Source organism: Ips typographus, linkage group LG4 (assembly GCF_016097725.1).
Source record: "Ips typographus isolate SLU linkage group LG4, UJ_Ityp_2.0, whole genome shotgun sequence".
NCBI lineage: Eukaryota > Metazoa > Arthropoda > Insecta > Coleoptera > Curculionidae > Ips > Ips typographus.
The window spans coordinates 10,065,586-10,080,914 of NC_138425.1; the positions used below are offsets into that span (position 1 = coordinate 10,065,586).

The 15,329-nt window shown below is 34.5% G+C and overlaps 3 protein-coding genes across 4 annotated transcripts; 1 reads left to right on the forward strand and 2 right to left on the reverse strand.

Annotated features, from left to right (window-relative positions):
* Nucleotides 1-148: 148 nt before the first annotated feature.
* On the reverse strand, nt 149-6,096 carry alphaCOP (coatomer subunit alpha). The gene is made up of 17 exons (XM_081979159.1): nt 5,684-6,096; nt 5,361-5,628; nt 4,647-4,817; nt 4,391-4,595; nt 4,129-4,337; nt 3,422-3,623; nt 3,186-3,367; nt 2,917-3,127; nt 2,700-2,862; nt 2,419-2,640; nt 1,972-2,361; nt 1,783-1,906; nt 1,494-1,634; nt 1,062-1,357; nt 793-985; nt 530-741; nt 149-479 (listed from the first exon to the last, which is right to left on the reverse strand). Exons 1-17 carry the CDS (start codon nt 5,909-5,911, stop codon nt 243-245), a joined length of 3,654 nt encoding a protein of 1,217 aa, XP_081835285.1. The 5' UTR covers nt 5,912-6,096; the 3' UTR covers nt 149-242.
* Nucleotides 6,097-6,267: 171 nt separating this feature from the next.
* On the reverse strand, nt 6,268-15,186 carry Tspo (Translocator protein). Of its 2 annotated transcripts, XM_081978761.1 has the most exons (5): nt 15,048-15,186; nt 7,086-7,166; nt 6,861-7,019; nt 6,708-6,802; nt 6,268-6,625 (listed from the first exon to the last, which is right to left on the reverse strand). In XM_081978761.1, the coding sequence occupies exons 2-5, from the start codon at nt 7,150-7,152 to the stop codon at nt 6,437-6,439; spliced, it is 510 nt and encodes a 169-aa protein (XP_081834887.1). In that variant the 5' UTR covers nt 7,153-7,166; nt 15,048-15,186; the 3' UTR covers nt 6,268-6,436. The 2 variants fall into 2 exon arrangements, with proteins under 2 accessions (XP_081834887.1, XP_081834886.1); XM_081978760.1 differs by lacking the exon at nt 15,048-15,186 and having other exon boundaries at nt 7,086-7,306.
* Rsod (superoxide dismutase family protein Rsod) lies at nt 8,725-14,697 on the forward strand. Its single transcript, XM_081978738.1, has 18 exons — nt 8,725-9,212; nt 9,842-10,037; nt 10,096-10,267; nt 10,323-10,849; nt 10,907-11,050; nt 11,106-11,230; nt 11,288-11,462; nt 11,514-11,667; nt 12,145-12,327; nt 12,439-12,695; nt 12,749-12,920; nt 12,972-13,229; nt 13,293-13,418; nt 13,518-13,604; nt 13,670-13,804; nt 13,861-14,135; nt 14,198-14,478; nt 14,544-14,697. Exons 1-18 carry the CDS (start codon nt 9,161-9,163, stop codon nt 14,660-14,662), a joined length of 3,438 nt encoding a protein of 1,145 aa, XP_081834864.1. The 5' UTR covers nt 8,725-9,160; the 3' UTR covers nt 14,663-14,697.
* Nucleotides 15,187-15,329: the final 143 nt, after the last annotated feature.

The window sequence follows — 15,329 nt, forward strand, 5'->3', positions numbered from 1 at the left end:
TTATATGATGTCCTATTATACACCCAGCAACTATTTTTAATGTCCTGCACGTGACAGAAAATAAATTTCCAACTAAAGTTTTGTGGCTCTTTAAAACAGAAAACACTCTACAATCAATAAGACAATTTAAAAAATAAAAATCACTAGAGAGTAGTAATACTTTTATTATACAAACAAATAGTTTGACTTGGTACCACTTAGGTACCCAACTTATGTATAGAATAAAATATTTTAGGAAGAACTTATCTAAATTGATGTAAGCTTATTCTTAGACCAATAGTGTCCTTACCAATTTCGGCAACTTGACAAACATTGCACAAGGACCCTTTGTATTTAGGCAAATAAGAAGTACCGCAAAGTGGACACTTTTCTTCAGCTTTACCTCTGTAAATTGGGGTGTAAGAGTAACCGCAAAGCGAGAATGGATTGTGTTCGTCGTATTGCAGCTGTAGCTCATCAGTAGGATTTGAATCACAAGCCTAAAATTTAAGAAATAATAATAAATTACCAGACCATGAGTTATAATTACCTGTAGGATTTTCCTGGCCTGTTGAGCTACCTCTGGTCTTGGACCTAAATCTAACAGTCGTTTCGCAAACGACCCGGCAGTTTTGTAGTTTTTCAACTTGAAGAACATGTTAAGGGCAGTTCGGAGTGTTAAAATCTGATGGACCGGTTGTAATTTGCTGTGGGTAAAGTAGGCGGCCAATTCACACTGTCGTCTTTGCTCTTCTGCCGAACCTAATGTTTTTTTTAATAAAAAAGTGTATCAAAAAGAGTTGCTTCAATTACCTTTAGGTAAAGTTTTTCGAAGAGTTTCCATCTGCAAGCCGCAAATGTATTCGCTGCATATTCTTAACATTTGTTGAGCTTCTGCAATTTCCTGTTTAGTGTCAACGACCAGTAAAGTAATGGACAGTAGTAATTGTTGGAACTTTTCAATAGCCTCTGTGAATTTACCTCCTGTAGTTAACTGATAACAAACCTGTAAGAGCCCGAAGTATTTGAGTTACACTTTGCATAAATGTTAATGATTTAAATAATGCGCAAACAAATCTTACTTGTAACTTTGACACCAACTCATTCAAGTTGATTCCAGTGGCCGGTAAACCAGTTTTAACGGTGGCTTCCTTCCAATTCCTAAGAGGATGCGTAAAGTGCGGCGGTAGATTTGCCAAATGACTGGCAACCGTTCGAGAGCTACTGTATAAGCTTAAGAAGAGGTTTTCGTAGGGCTTGAAGCTCACCACGCCCAGTTGATCGTGTAACAATCGACTGGCCGATTCAAATGATCCGGCCATAATATGATCGGCGGCAAGTTGGGAATTTTTGGTCCAGGCCAATCGTGGCGAAGGCCCTTGATATTTAGTAAAGTTGTAATATATGTCTTGGTTAGTTTTTTGTGATTATGTTAACAAAAGTGGTTGAAACGATTTTATACTTAAAAATCACATCATGTGGTACCAGCAATTTGTCGTTTTTGAATTACTAACCTTGAGCTGGAAGATGCACGTAACTATCAGAACTTTCAGCGGCAGGTGCAGGTCCTAGATCAGGAATTTCCAAATCAGCATCATCTACATCCCAACCGGCTTCACCGCTTTCCGATACTCTCGGCTCGTTTGATTTCTCATCTGAAATTAATCAAGAAAATACATAATTTTTTGGTCCACCCACAGGTTTTCTTATGTTAATTATGACGTTTATAATACTGCAATTATTATGGATTTTCATGAGTACTCTCAACAGTTTAATTATTATACTGTACCACTAAAATATTACCTCCATCTCCAAGTTCATCGTCGTCATCGCCCCAACCTTGAGCTTCTTGCATGTCATCGGCTACAATAGGCTCAGCCACAAGTTTGCTAGAGGTAGTCTGAGCTGCTGTGTTTTCAAAGTAGCTCTAAACAAGAACAGTAAATTAGTACAAAACCTTAAATACCGTAATTTAGATTTTATTTGACTTACCCTGCTAACTGTCAACAGTGGCCAATTGCTTTCAGCTTGCTGAATCGGCGGTGGAGGCTTCAAAAATTTCGCATTTGGATCAACATCAGGTAATTTCTTTACATCGCCAATGGCCTCCTTAAGCTGTTCAGCTTCCTCCGTCATGCCGTGAGTGGCTGCAGTCAAATAAGCAAGGGAATACTGATTGGTGACCTTCAATACTCTAACTCGCTCTTCCAGGTCTCCCAAAAGTAGTGCTCCGTGATACTGGGAAGACCGCGCTTTCCGGATTTCAGCAATTTTCATCATTTTTCTCAGTTTATCCAGGTTGCCAGTAATTAAGTATAAGAATGAAAGCTTCTCAAAACTCTTTGTTCTTTGGTAGCACATTTCCACCACTTGATGGTTACCCTGCAACCATAACCAATTTAGCGCATGTATTTTTTAATGGTTAAATCATTGATTTACCTGCCAAAGTGCTGCTTGAGCTAATTGATCCCAACAGGCTTTATCATTCAAAGATTTGGCAGCTTCCAGTGCAATTTCAATGTTGCCACATTCCAAAGCCAAAGTAAATCTAGTTTTATCATCTTTAACAAAATGTAAAGCAACTTCCGGATAACCTTTTTGTTGAAGGTAAGAAATGATAGATTGGCCCACTAAACGCGATTTCTGGACCATGTATAGCACCTTAAAAAGTTTTTTTTTAATGCAAGGGTTCTAATAAATAACACCATATTAACACTGACCTCTTCATAACGATGATTAATCAAAGCCAACTTAAACTTATATTCAGTAGGATCAACTGTTAAAATTCTGGATTTACACTCGCGATCTAAACAAAATACTTGGCTTCCTTTAACTCTTGTTATGTAAATTGGTAAATCCAATGTGCGGATAATTCCATGGTCCCTAAATAAAACTCAAATTTAATAAACTTAATTATGCATTCACGTTTCTACTGACCCATTTGTAAGTGTGTATTTAATGTGGTTACTGGTAGTGTAAATAAATACACCAGAATCATCCCAAGCTCCTGATTTTACTCTAGTATTTTCATGAATAGAGCACAAAACATCGAGTTTCCTATTGCACACTGTAACATTATGCTTTGACAACAGTGCAATGTGAGCCATATCACTTGACCAAACAACGTAACGGCATTTGTTGATTTTCACTTTAAATTACAATAAACAATTAGTAGCTTTGCTACAACTACATACCAAAGCATCTACCTTGCGCCAATGTTCTTTTTTGTTGAACATCAAAAAGAGTAATGTGCTCACTGTCACGCAATAGCAACATTCCTGTACCAGCATAAAACACTTCATCGCAAGTAGGAGTTTGAACTTTTTTGGTCACTTCATTCTTTAAATTTTTAATCACCAGCTGATGACCCCGGTCTAAGACCGCAAATCTAAATTTAAACTCGTTAATCAACAAATTGTACACTATTTATAAGCAAATAGACCTATTTCTGGCAACCCATAATGCGGTCAATCCGCTTGACCTCTTACTTTCAACTTCTGGTACGTGATCGCTGTTTTCTTGTTCTTTAGGAATTACGTATAGATCGTAAACGCTATTTTCCAAGCTTGAAGTTCGCGTAAAGAGCAAAACGGCATTCTCAGCCGGATTAAATGACATACCGTAAACTGGTACTTTACCACCACCTTGAAAATTGTGATGGTTTGTAAAGTATTTCAAGAAATGACTGTGATGATGAAATATTTAAATTAGCACTGACATGAAGGAAATAACATTCAAATAAAGAAAACATAAAATAAAAATTAAAAAATGAGTAATTACTCCTTAGTAATAAGTCCCTTTTTAATAATTTTAGTCCAAGCTTTTACTTATTTTATATCCTAATTTTTGAACCACTGTTTTCTAAGTTTTTTATGTTTGGTATTCTTAAAGGGAGCTTAATTTTAATATAAATTTTTCTTATTCTTACCTGTTGACTAAAAATCTTATTAACTCTAAATTATATTTTTTACAATAATAAGTAAAGAAAAATGCTAATGTTTAATGTGCTAATTTTGTCCATCAGTGTTTAATGTGCAAAATTTCTAAATCACTACTTTAGTCCTTAAGTTAGTCCTGATTATGAACATGTTGTAGTAATATAAACACTTTATTATTTACTTTAATTTAAAGTAAAACACTTTTACTTACCTTTGATTTGTATCACTGGTACATCTTTAGCTGTTGTGAAATCAAGTCTTCTCAAATACTTTTCTTTCACATAATACAGAAGATTGCCATGCACTGTATATGCAGGACGTTCTCTTTCCAATTTAAAGACAAGCATGCCTGCATCATGCCCTGCTGCAAATAGGTTTAAATTGGGGTGAGATGCCATGACCCAAAATCGTTCATGCTCCCTAAAACACTTTCAAGTAATGAAAATTCGATTCAGCATTTTTCAGTAATAAACCTTCTGAATGTGTGTAGACAAGTACGTTTTTGCATGCACCAAACTCTGATGCTCTTATCTTCACTGTTAGACAGAATAAGTTCTTGTCTTGGATGGAATAAGACACAAGAAACGTTATTGTAATGTCCGCGACATGTGTCGACTTCCCATGCTTTAGAATCGTTCATTCTCCACAGTTTTACTTGACGATCGTCAGCTCCAGATGCTATGATTCACACTTTTATTAAGTGCCAAGTTAGTTACTAGGTGAACTCACCAATTAAAGGCAAACTATGATGGAAAGAAGCCCAATTTACACCTCTATCATGACCTTCTAAAACATGTTTTACTACAGCATCAGATACTCCAAATAAATCAGTTGCTCCTGGATTTTTTAAATGATCCTCTAAACCTGTAGGTCCAGGGGCAACATTCTTTTTCCTTAGCCCTGAATATACCAATAGAAAAACATTGTTTATTTTGTATCAATATTGCTTGATTGGATTTTTCATAATCAAAAAAATCATCTCAATAAAAAAATTCAAGGTACATAAGAAATTCAGAAGCAGTGTAGATTGAAAAAATTAATTTTGGTACTGTGGTTACAGAAATCAGTGACAAAAATTGTTAAATTTTTTTAATTGCTACTTTTATTACTTCTACTATTATATGCCAGTCCCAGTGTGCTAGAAGTAAACATTTAATTTTTACCTTATGTCACACATTTCATTTCACTGAGACTGTACAGAGTAATGAAACTCTTATAGTAACTTGGGTATTTGAACAAATAGTAGTCACAGTAAACAACTACATAAATTCATCATCAATAAAATTACTCCAAAACCAAATTTCAATCTACCTCATAATTTTGATGGATTTTCATATTTTAACTTACTTCAATTGAAGATTTGATAAGACCAGCAAAATAACTACTGAATCAAAAAAATAAAACAACGATTTAAACAAGAAACTTTTAATATCACCTTCTTACCTGAAATATCCCAGACTCTGACTGTAGCATCCAAACTAGCAGAAACCAGCAAATCTTCTGAAGGATGAAAAGTTGCACACATAACATAATGATTATGACCTGTAAGCACACAGATACAAGTGCGACTTTGCCAATTCCAAATACGAATTGTCTGATCATCTGAAGCTGATACAATCCATGGGTATTCATGATGAAACATTGTGGTTCTAATATAGTCCAAATGACCCAGCAATGTAAATATACATCTTTTCTGTTTGTAATTCCACACCTAGTATTTACGAATGTTGCAGAGTTTATGTAGTTATGTTAAAAAGCTATTATACCTTTATCTTGTAATCATCACCACCAGACACAAAAAGAGGCTGCTGGCTATGGAAACATATGCCTCGAACAGGCCCATCATGCTCATCAAATTTTTCTAGAAGTGTACACATTCGGTAGTCCCAAAGCTGGATACATCCATTGTGCAGACTAGCTAAGATCCAGGGCCTTTTAGGGTGGAAAGAAAGCCCTTTAACTCGAGCTGATTTTGTCTCAAACTTGGTCAACATTTTGTCCGAATTGCTAGCATGCAAGTCCTACAGTAATCAACGCTTCTTAGAGGTTAAATTAACACTTTCAGTGTGTTTGTTGACCGTTTTTTACGGTACTTTAAACCCTAAATAATTAGAGAAACTCAAAAACTTTTGAAAAATAGCCTAAAGTTTTCAGCCGACGTGTTTATATTAACGTCAATTGACAAGTTGACTTAGCGACACTGACAAGTGACAATAATCAGCCAGCATGACAGAAAAAAATTAACAAAGTTATTGAAATGAATAGATTAAAGGAAGGGGAACATAACGTTTATGCAACTGGCAATACTAGAATTTCAATCCCTTGACTTGAAGAAATGAAACAAGAAAAATTGGTTACATAATTTAATTATTAATTATTTATACTAAACCTATTAATGAAACTTAGTAGGTAATTACTTGTGACTAGAAATTTCTACCTTAATAAAAACGAGCGTCCAAATTTTATAAATCCCAGTAAAGCATTTTATAATAAAATCTGCCAGTTTATTTAGATTGTTATTAATCTTTTAACTCCTTGATTTTTGCCCCATCCTTATTATCCCTCCAAATTACGTAATTCAGTAAAGTGGCTACACCTAGCCAGGCACAGTATGGGATGAATATGTATCCAGCCACTGGGTTTATTTTATAAAACAAATAACCAGTGGCTAGTGCAGTGGCATTGATCAACTGAATTTCATATAAAGCCTAAAATTAGGGATGTATTTAACAAGTTTTGATAGTATATTGGAAGATGATTAACTATTAGTGGCTAATTAAATATACTTACAACATCTAAACGTTTAGCTCCAAAGAAAATAGGCGTCCAAGCCCAATTTAGTAAAAGGTTGCTTCCATAAACAATCAACGGTACTTTAGCTGCCCCTAAAATTTTAAAATTTATATTTGCTATTAAAATGTTAATTTTAAGGGGTAACATTACCATCAAATCCACCCCCTTCTTTGTAAACTAAATAAGATGCATAACCTATACTGGAATAAATCGATGTCCACACAATTCCAAAAGCGTAGTTTGGAGGTCTCCATGATGGCTTATTAAGACCCTCATACCAAGGCAGAGAGTTTTTAGTTATAACACCGCCTATTAAATAACAATTATATTAATAGAAGAATAAACTATTATCAAGATAGGAAAAGCAAAACTTACCACCAATACCTCCGATATTGGGCAATATTACTGCCCCTAATGCTTCCCAATTTATTTGTACTGGCATTATATGGACAGTTCCTTTAATGGAAAGTACACATACAATAACTATGAAAATGTGCTTTTAGGTACAAATTTGTATTGAATTTTTTATGAATGAATAAGCTGATAACAGTTTGATAATTTTGAAGTGTATGGTAGCTACAAAGCGTTTACATCAACATAAACGACCTTCAATTAAAGTCAATACACTAATTTTCCGCTATTTTTGTACTATTACCATGTTATTAGCTCTTTAAAGTAGGGAATTGTGGACTTTGCGCTTTTGTTCACTTACGCTTCTAAGTAAAATATGCATTGTTACTTATAGAATGCACTGTGTATAGTTGATATGTGCATATTAAATTAAAAATAAAAGTTATTGAGAGTTAGTGAGACTCGTTGCTTTAAAAGTTCAAATTGTTTTGGATACTTCTAATTTTAGTTACGTGGTGTATTTATGACTAAAAGATTTAAAATTTTCTCATATAGGTTACTAAGTCAGTATAGCTGGTCAGAGAAGTGCTAATGCGCATTCGCCATCTGTGAAGAACTCCCTTTCTTTTTATTAGTAGATATTAATAAACAATTTTTTAAATTCTATTCTTAAACAACATGTGAACACAAGTTTTGTATCAGTAAGTGACTTGACTTGACTGTTTTTTGATTTACCATTTTTCTGTAACTGGTTCGTAATTTAAGAATGTTGTTAATTGTGTTAAGTACATACCAGCTTTTCCTTCTAAAGATTAGTGAAGTCTATATAAGCTTTTAGTCTTAACCATATTTGAATAAAGATCAATTTTGACTATAAATGGTAGTAAAAGTAAAAGGAGAAAAGTGAGGAAAAAACTTTGCTAAAGTTATACTGCACTGAATTTAATGTCGCTTATTTTAGTATATTTCAGCATAAGCAAAAAGGTGGTCCATCCACTTTATTCTAAAACAAATATCTCTATATAAAAGTGCGGGTACACCCAACAATTCCCACAGTCAGGGTTGCATTATAAATGAGAGTCGTTAAAAGACCTTTGGGCGGTTTAAAAATTCTCACAATTAAAAGCCATCGTCGGAATTCTTGCTTTTAAAACTCCTCTACCTAATTTTTCCGGTTAGTGGATAATCACAAAGCCTACATCAATGAAGACGGGTCTGAAGATGTTAAGTGCAACAAAAGTCTCACAAAATATTTGGAAAATTATTACCTAGGAAGAGGCTTTTTGGAATTAGTCCTAGCCCTTATATGTACAGGACCGTACTAACGTTTTGGAATTTGCGTCCAAAGACCAGATTAGAGGATTACTTTACTGTCATGTAATATCGGGAATAATGTAGAGTAGCTTATCATTAAATTGGATTGCTTTTATTTAACTACTTTAATTGAGCAGTAACCACTAAAATAATGAAACATTATATAGAGTGCTACCCTGTTTAGGGTTTTATATGTCTTTTTGTATATAGACCACTAGCGAACAGGTAGGGCAAGGTACATATTCATTGACTAACCCACCATACCACCAGGTATAAGAAACCGTTGAATGCTTGATACAATTTTTGCAATTTCGTTTCTAGAACACGTACCAAGTTAACGTTTCTGTTACGAAACAGCTCAAACTTATGGTTAGTTATAATTTATATGTCAAGCTTTCTTCTGTTGCAGTGAGAACAATTTAGCAACCAAAACAATTAAGATTAAATTAATTTCGTTTTCAATTTCATACCTCTGGTACGCTGCAGCATTATAGTTGAAGCGCTTTTTTTGAACTAGTTTCTGACTTTTTTTAAAAAAAAAAGCATATACAGAGTGTGGGCAAAAACTCCACCCAAATCCCGCTGCTTTCTATATACGTGAAATAGTGGTGGAAGGCCGAGTCGAAGAACGGTTCTCAATGCTGTTAACTGGCAGACAGAGTGAGTACGAAAGTAAAATCGCGTTGTGCGTGCCAAAGAAAACAACTTTCGCAAAATGTGATTAATAGTGTGATACGACATTATGATTTGATTTGTAATAGTGAAATTATTTTACCAAATTTACAATGAAGTGCGCCATGGAATGCATACTGCTTTATTGTTCAATTCTTGTTATTGGTAAGTACGTGTAGGTGGACGTCTGCTGATTATTTTTAGTTTTCGTAAATGCAAACAGGATGAAGAAAAGTGTTAAGTCCGGCAAGGTCGAATTTATTCATAACGTTATTGTGCCACTCATCCACCAACTGTGCGTTATTCCTAGAGCATTATTTGCTCTTTTGTAGAGATAAATCATTATTCACCCTATATAAAAAATTAATTTTTATAGTTTGTTAATAATTATCGTCAACCTTCCTCATTAAAATCTTATTAAGTATTATGAGATTCAGATAAGGGTTTGCAGCTTAATTGACTGTTAATATCACTCTTATTCAACTTTGACAAAATGACTCACTTGAAACGATTTTAAATTATATATATATTATATTTTAATTTTATTGTTTTGAGTGCTAATTTATGTTCACCTAATTACACAAGAACATATTTTTGGTTCAAATGAACAAATATAAAGTTTAATACTATGTAGTCTAATAGTAAACGCTCACTTGTTGATTTATGCGAAAAAGTTTACCTACATACGTGAATTTTGACGTCTTGTGTATAAAGTAGAGCTTTACCTACAGAGTGTGTAATAAAAAAACAATTGAACGCCAACATGTCTACAAACCTAAACTTTTAACTTACAGTTTTCCAACATGCTACCTCTATAGTTTTAAGAAGTTACATATCCGAACAAGGTCTCCGAGGAACCATAACGTTTACGAAAAACGGAGACGAAATTGTGATATCCAATAACTTAGAAGCAACATTAGAATTCCCAAATTCAGTGTGGTCTTGGCATATTACCGAATTTCCTGTCGACTACACCCAAATCGAGAATAGGTATTTTTTCGTTTGCCAACGTTTGCTTTATTTCAAATTTTCGTTTAATTTGTTTTAGATGTACCCAAGAAAGAATAGGAAATAAATTAATTAACTTGGATGATATTTTTGGGTATTTGATAATACCCGACAATCAAACAAGCGAATTTACCAGTTTGGACCTGAAGATCAATGGAAAATTTGGTCTATACGGAAAGTCGATTCTACTGGAAGAAGAATCCGGCAGAAAGGTAATGTGGACATACTTATTTATAAACGCCAAAAAGCAATAACATTTGATTGTAGGTGTGTGCATCAATTACGATGCCCGAAAAAAGTCAAGAAAAAATTGCAATTGCGAGATTCAATTCACCAATTGCTGGAAATGTATACTTTAGATGGTTTTCCACCAAAGATAATCACAGTGACATGCTTATAAGCACCGATCTGTATCACTCGCACAAAAAAGAAAAATACGGAAAATACGTAGATTTTACTGAACACTCGTGGAAAATCTACGTTACGGATATATTCGATGACAGTGATCGTTCGGAAGAGAACTGTAACATCCTCCAGTTGGTTTTCGATCCTGAAAACCAGGGAAATGGAAAAGCTTTAGGAGATATCGATGGCAGATTAGGAAAAGTCAAAGTGTCTACCAATTACAATAAAAAGAAATACAAAACTTTGTATCAAGATAATGAGTTGATTTTGCTGCCGAGTGATTTAACTGGTCCACAACGACGTCTTTACGTGGTCATATTTGAAAAGAAACACCCTGATGTGTACTTAGCTTGTGCTAAAATCAGATATGATCATCCTGTACATTCCAGGTTTGTAAACCAAATGTTATTCTTATCACTATTTCGTTTAAAAACTCTTTGTATTAGGATTATAATTCAATCTGGAGGGATTAAAGGTGATATAAGGTTGACTCAAAACAATAAGTTTGAACCTACGTTTCTGAATTTCAACTTGACCACTGCTCGAGGTGATTTGGAGACAAGAATTGTGTTTGGATCTACTGTTGCAGGGTGAGTTTATTGTATTAAGTCAGTCAGTACTTAAAGGCTTAATAATAAACTATAGATATAAAATTCATGAGCTACCAATCAAACCAGCGAAAACAGTAGGACAAAATGAAAACTCATGCCTGACAACCAAATTCGTATACAATCCTAGGAAGACTGACATTGGGTTTGTCCCTCCAAATGGTACCATCATTTTACTAATTTAAACTCAACAATTAATTAATTAGATAATTTCTGCAGGATTTGGAACTCAAGACCAATATCCAATTGGTGATTTATCAGGAAAGTTGCTGCATAGAAATAATGCTACAGTGACTGTACCTGGAAGTCAAGAATTAAATGGAACATTCTGGGATGTGTATCTACCTTTACAAGGAGTATATTCCATAATTCACAGATCTTTAGTCATCTACAAGTAATTTACTACATTTTTGTTTTTGTGATGTTATAATATGGAAATTTTCAGGAACACTCAATACCCCACATCGGAAGTCGTTGCAGAGCCATGGATATGCGGAACAATTAGTCTATACGAGTCAAATTTTCTATATCAAAAGCAAATTTTTACTGCGGAAGCCGTTTTTAGATATCCCACTGTGGGACGGATGCTTATGAGACAGGTGGGACATTAATTTGTTTTCATATTGATGATACAAGTAGGTTAAAAGCACAAATTGATGGTCATTTACTGGAAAAAGGTAGTTGACCAACTGTCTTGAGAAAATGAAAGTTTTTTGTTTTGTTAGCCGGTAATAATTAGTAGGTGTAAGAAAGTATTTTCCAAATTTCACTGTAAAAGATTCTTATGCTGGTTTTTATTTCAGATACTTATATTACTCCTATCAAATAGATTTTAATTAATGGTTATGAAGTTTATCTAATCGTATTAGTCTTACATCTTTCCCCAAATTTGTCTTAATTCGTTTCGTAAAATTGTGTTACAAATCGAAAGTTACAAATCCAATTAATTGGAACATTTCAACTTGCTATACTGTTACTGTTTTTGAACTGGAATTTACACGGGTTATTATTGGAAAGTGCATACAATCTTTTTTATTTGCATAGGAAATGTGGTACATAACATATTTTTTTAACAGGTAAAAGATGAACCATGGACCGACACAACTGTGATGATCGAGTACTTGGTTCATGCTGATGGAGCTCAACTGAACAATTCAGCTGATCATCGTTGGGCTATCCACGAATTTGCTCCGGGAAAAGACTTTTATGATTGGCAAAATAGATGTATAAGTGCTGGTGACGTATTTAACCCGTATAAGGCAAGTTTACTTATCAAAGTTTATGTTTGTCATTAGTGTAGATCATTACACAGCGTCATTTTCTTCTTGTGAAACATAACATAACAAATTAGAGTCAATAATATCTTTTAGATTGACTATGATAACACCAGTAACGTCGAACAGTGCAACTTGGACGCTATTGGACTATGCAGAGTTGGAGATCTATCCAAAAGACAAGGAACCTTAGAAATTTCAGGCAAAATAGCCGATAGCGATCGAGTATCCAGAAAAGTTTGGACTGATACCGTCTTGCCTTTAACTGGCTCTCGCAGTATTCTAGGCAAAAGCGTAGTTCTCTTCGATGACCACGGCCCCAAAGCAAGAGGAGAAAGATTAGCGTGTTCAAGGTTGGTATCTATAACTAAACAAAATATATTTTTTTGTAATGAATCAATGTTAGGATTGGAGGAGTTTATCGAAGAAAGGCTGTAGCAAAAGACTGGTTTCCCAATGGTGGCGAACTGACGATGAAAGGAAAAATTGAGTTCATCCAACAAACTGAATATGACATAACTGATGTTGAAGTTAGCTTAGAAGGTCTGCAAGAAGCCAGTGGTTATCATGTTCATATTGTAAGCTATACAATAATAATAGGTGTAAAGGTACTAAATTTTCAATTCCAGACACCAGTAGAGGAAAACTTGGAATTTCCTTGTGAAGCCACAACTCTGTACGGTCACTGGAACCCTTTGAATGTGGATCCAAGTTCGTCACCTACAAGGTATCAAGGCACTCCAGATCAGTACGAAATGGGTGACCTAAGTGGAAAATTTGGTAATTTGGAAAACGCAACAATCTATAAAAGTTCTTATAACGATACGATGCTGCCGATCTTTGGACCTCGGAGTATATTGGGAAGATCCATAATTATACATAAAAAGGTTTGATAGTATTTCTTAAAAGTAGTAGAGTTCTAGTGGACTAGGAATGTATATACTTTTCAGAAAGCTAACAAGAGATGGGTGTGTTCAACCATAGAACGGGGGTACAGCCCATCAGAAGCGAGAGAAATTCGAGCTATTGCCTCATTCCATCATCCTGAAGGATATGGTTATGGATATATGAAGATGGTTAGTTTTAAGTAATTCTCTGTTTTTTTACACACATTGCACAGGAGATATTAAAACATTATCAGCACTTCTCGTAAATAATACATATTTTTCTAATAGAAACAACTCATCTACACTGATGGAAGTAGGAGTGATACCACCATTGAAGTAAAGTTGAGACACCCTGGAAAAAATGACCGCAATATTGTAAGTCTCTAGATAACACACATCTTATGTACTTTTTTCTATCAACCCATATAAATTTCAAATAGACTAGAGACCATAACTGGGCCATATACGTAAATCCTGTAGGAGTGGATGCAGCAGTGAAAACCCAAGCCACCAGATGTGTAGCTGGGGGTTATGTTTGGAATCCTTTCTACACTCAACTGGCAGACCCTCTCAATGTATTTTTTACTCTTAATAATACTCATTCAGGGGAATTTAATCTGATTATTTTTAGGATGAGCTGTATCGACAAGAATGTGGACCAGAAAACCCTCTCCGCTGTTATGTAGGCGACTTATCAGCTCGTTTAGGCACTATAGATATAGGTTTGCAGAGGAAAGTGTTTGTAGACTCAAACTTTCCTTTGGAGGGTGATGTCAGTGCAGTTGGTAGATCTATTGTTATTTTAAGTCCTGACAGAAGAGGTGAACGCTATGCTTGTGCCAATATTGAGCCTGATTACGATATAATTAAATACGTAAATATTGAAAAACCTCCTAGATTTGTCGTGTAAGTACATCCGTTTCAGGACAATAAAAACAAATTACTTCATAAGTTTGAATTGCTTACAGAGCTCAATTCATTGAAGATGTAAGGGAAGTAATGGGGATTCCTGAATGGTTCCTCACAGTGAATACCAGAAAAACTAAAACACTGCACACCAATGCTTGTGTTCAGTTGTTACTGCATTTTAAAGGCCCGATAGCCACAAGATTGGAGCAAGATTTTAACAGATTGATAAGCATTGGTAAACTTGAAAGCCCAAGTTTGTACATCCCAGGGTTTATAAAGGAGAAACGAAAATCTAAAATCTCTTACAAACTTTGTGGCGTTAAAGATCCAAACGAAAAGTGTAAGTTTATTTTTTGAAAAAATAGTATCATATAGTTGAAACATTGATTTATGTTTTTTTTTCAGCTTCCAGAAGGATAACTAGCTTTCTGTTTCAGTCTTCCAGTGCTTCAACTCCTGTTTATAAGATACGCTTTAACCAAATTTTGTTTATATGTACATTTCTTAGATATTTATTATTTTAGATGTTTTATATCTGTAAATAAAGTTTAAACAAGAATATGTTATTGTTATTTGTTCCAAAATTTGATCCACTTTCTTTGAAAATGGTTAGTAATAAATAGGCTAGTCAAGTGTATATCATGGACACACGGCATTGTAAGAAACAGGGTGTCTAGGATGATAACACTCTACTGCAGGTAGATATAGCATCAAGATTACTCAATTTACTGTTAGTAAACTATTTTTAAGCAATATTTGTTTATTGGATATTGGGGTTAGTTGGCAACAGAATGGTCAAAAGTTACATAATAAATATTAGAATTAGAATTCTTCCTCCTTTTCTCCAATAAACAAAATTAATAATAATACTTATATTTGTATTTGTATCAAAAAAATAAAATTTATTACCTGAGTTAACTGATGCAGATGTATGGATGGATGCCTAAATTGAAAGCAATCAGGAAAATAGATTATACACCCCCAGATTAATTTATAAAAACTGATTTTATGGCTCTACGCCAATGATTTCAAGACGTCCAAATGTGGGAATAGTGCTATTCTTTTCTACTTTCTATGCATGCAACAAAGATAGCCGCTGGTCAGGGGACAAACACTTCCCACTCCGACAGGAAATGAGTCAGTTGCCCAGTTGTCTCATCTTTCATCTTCTTCGACCAATCGCTTCACACT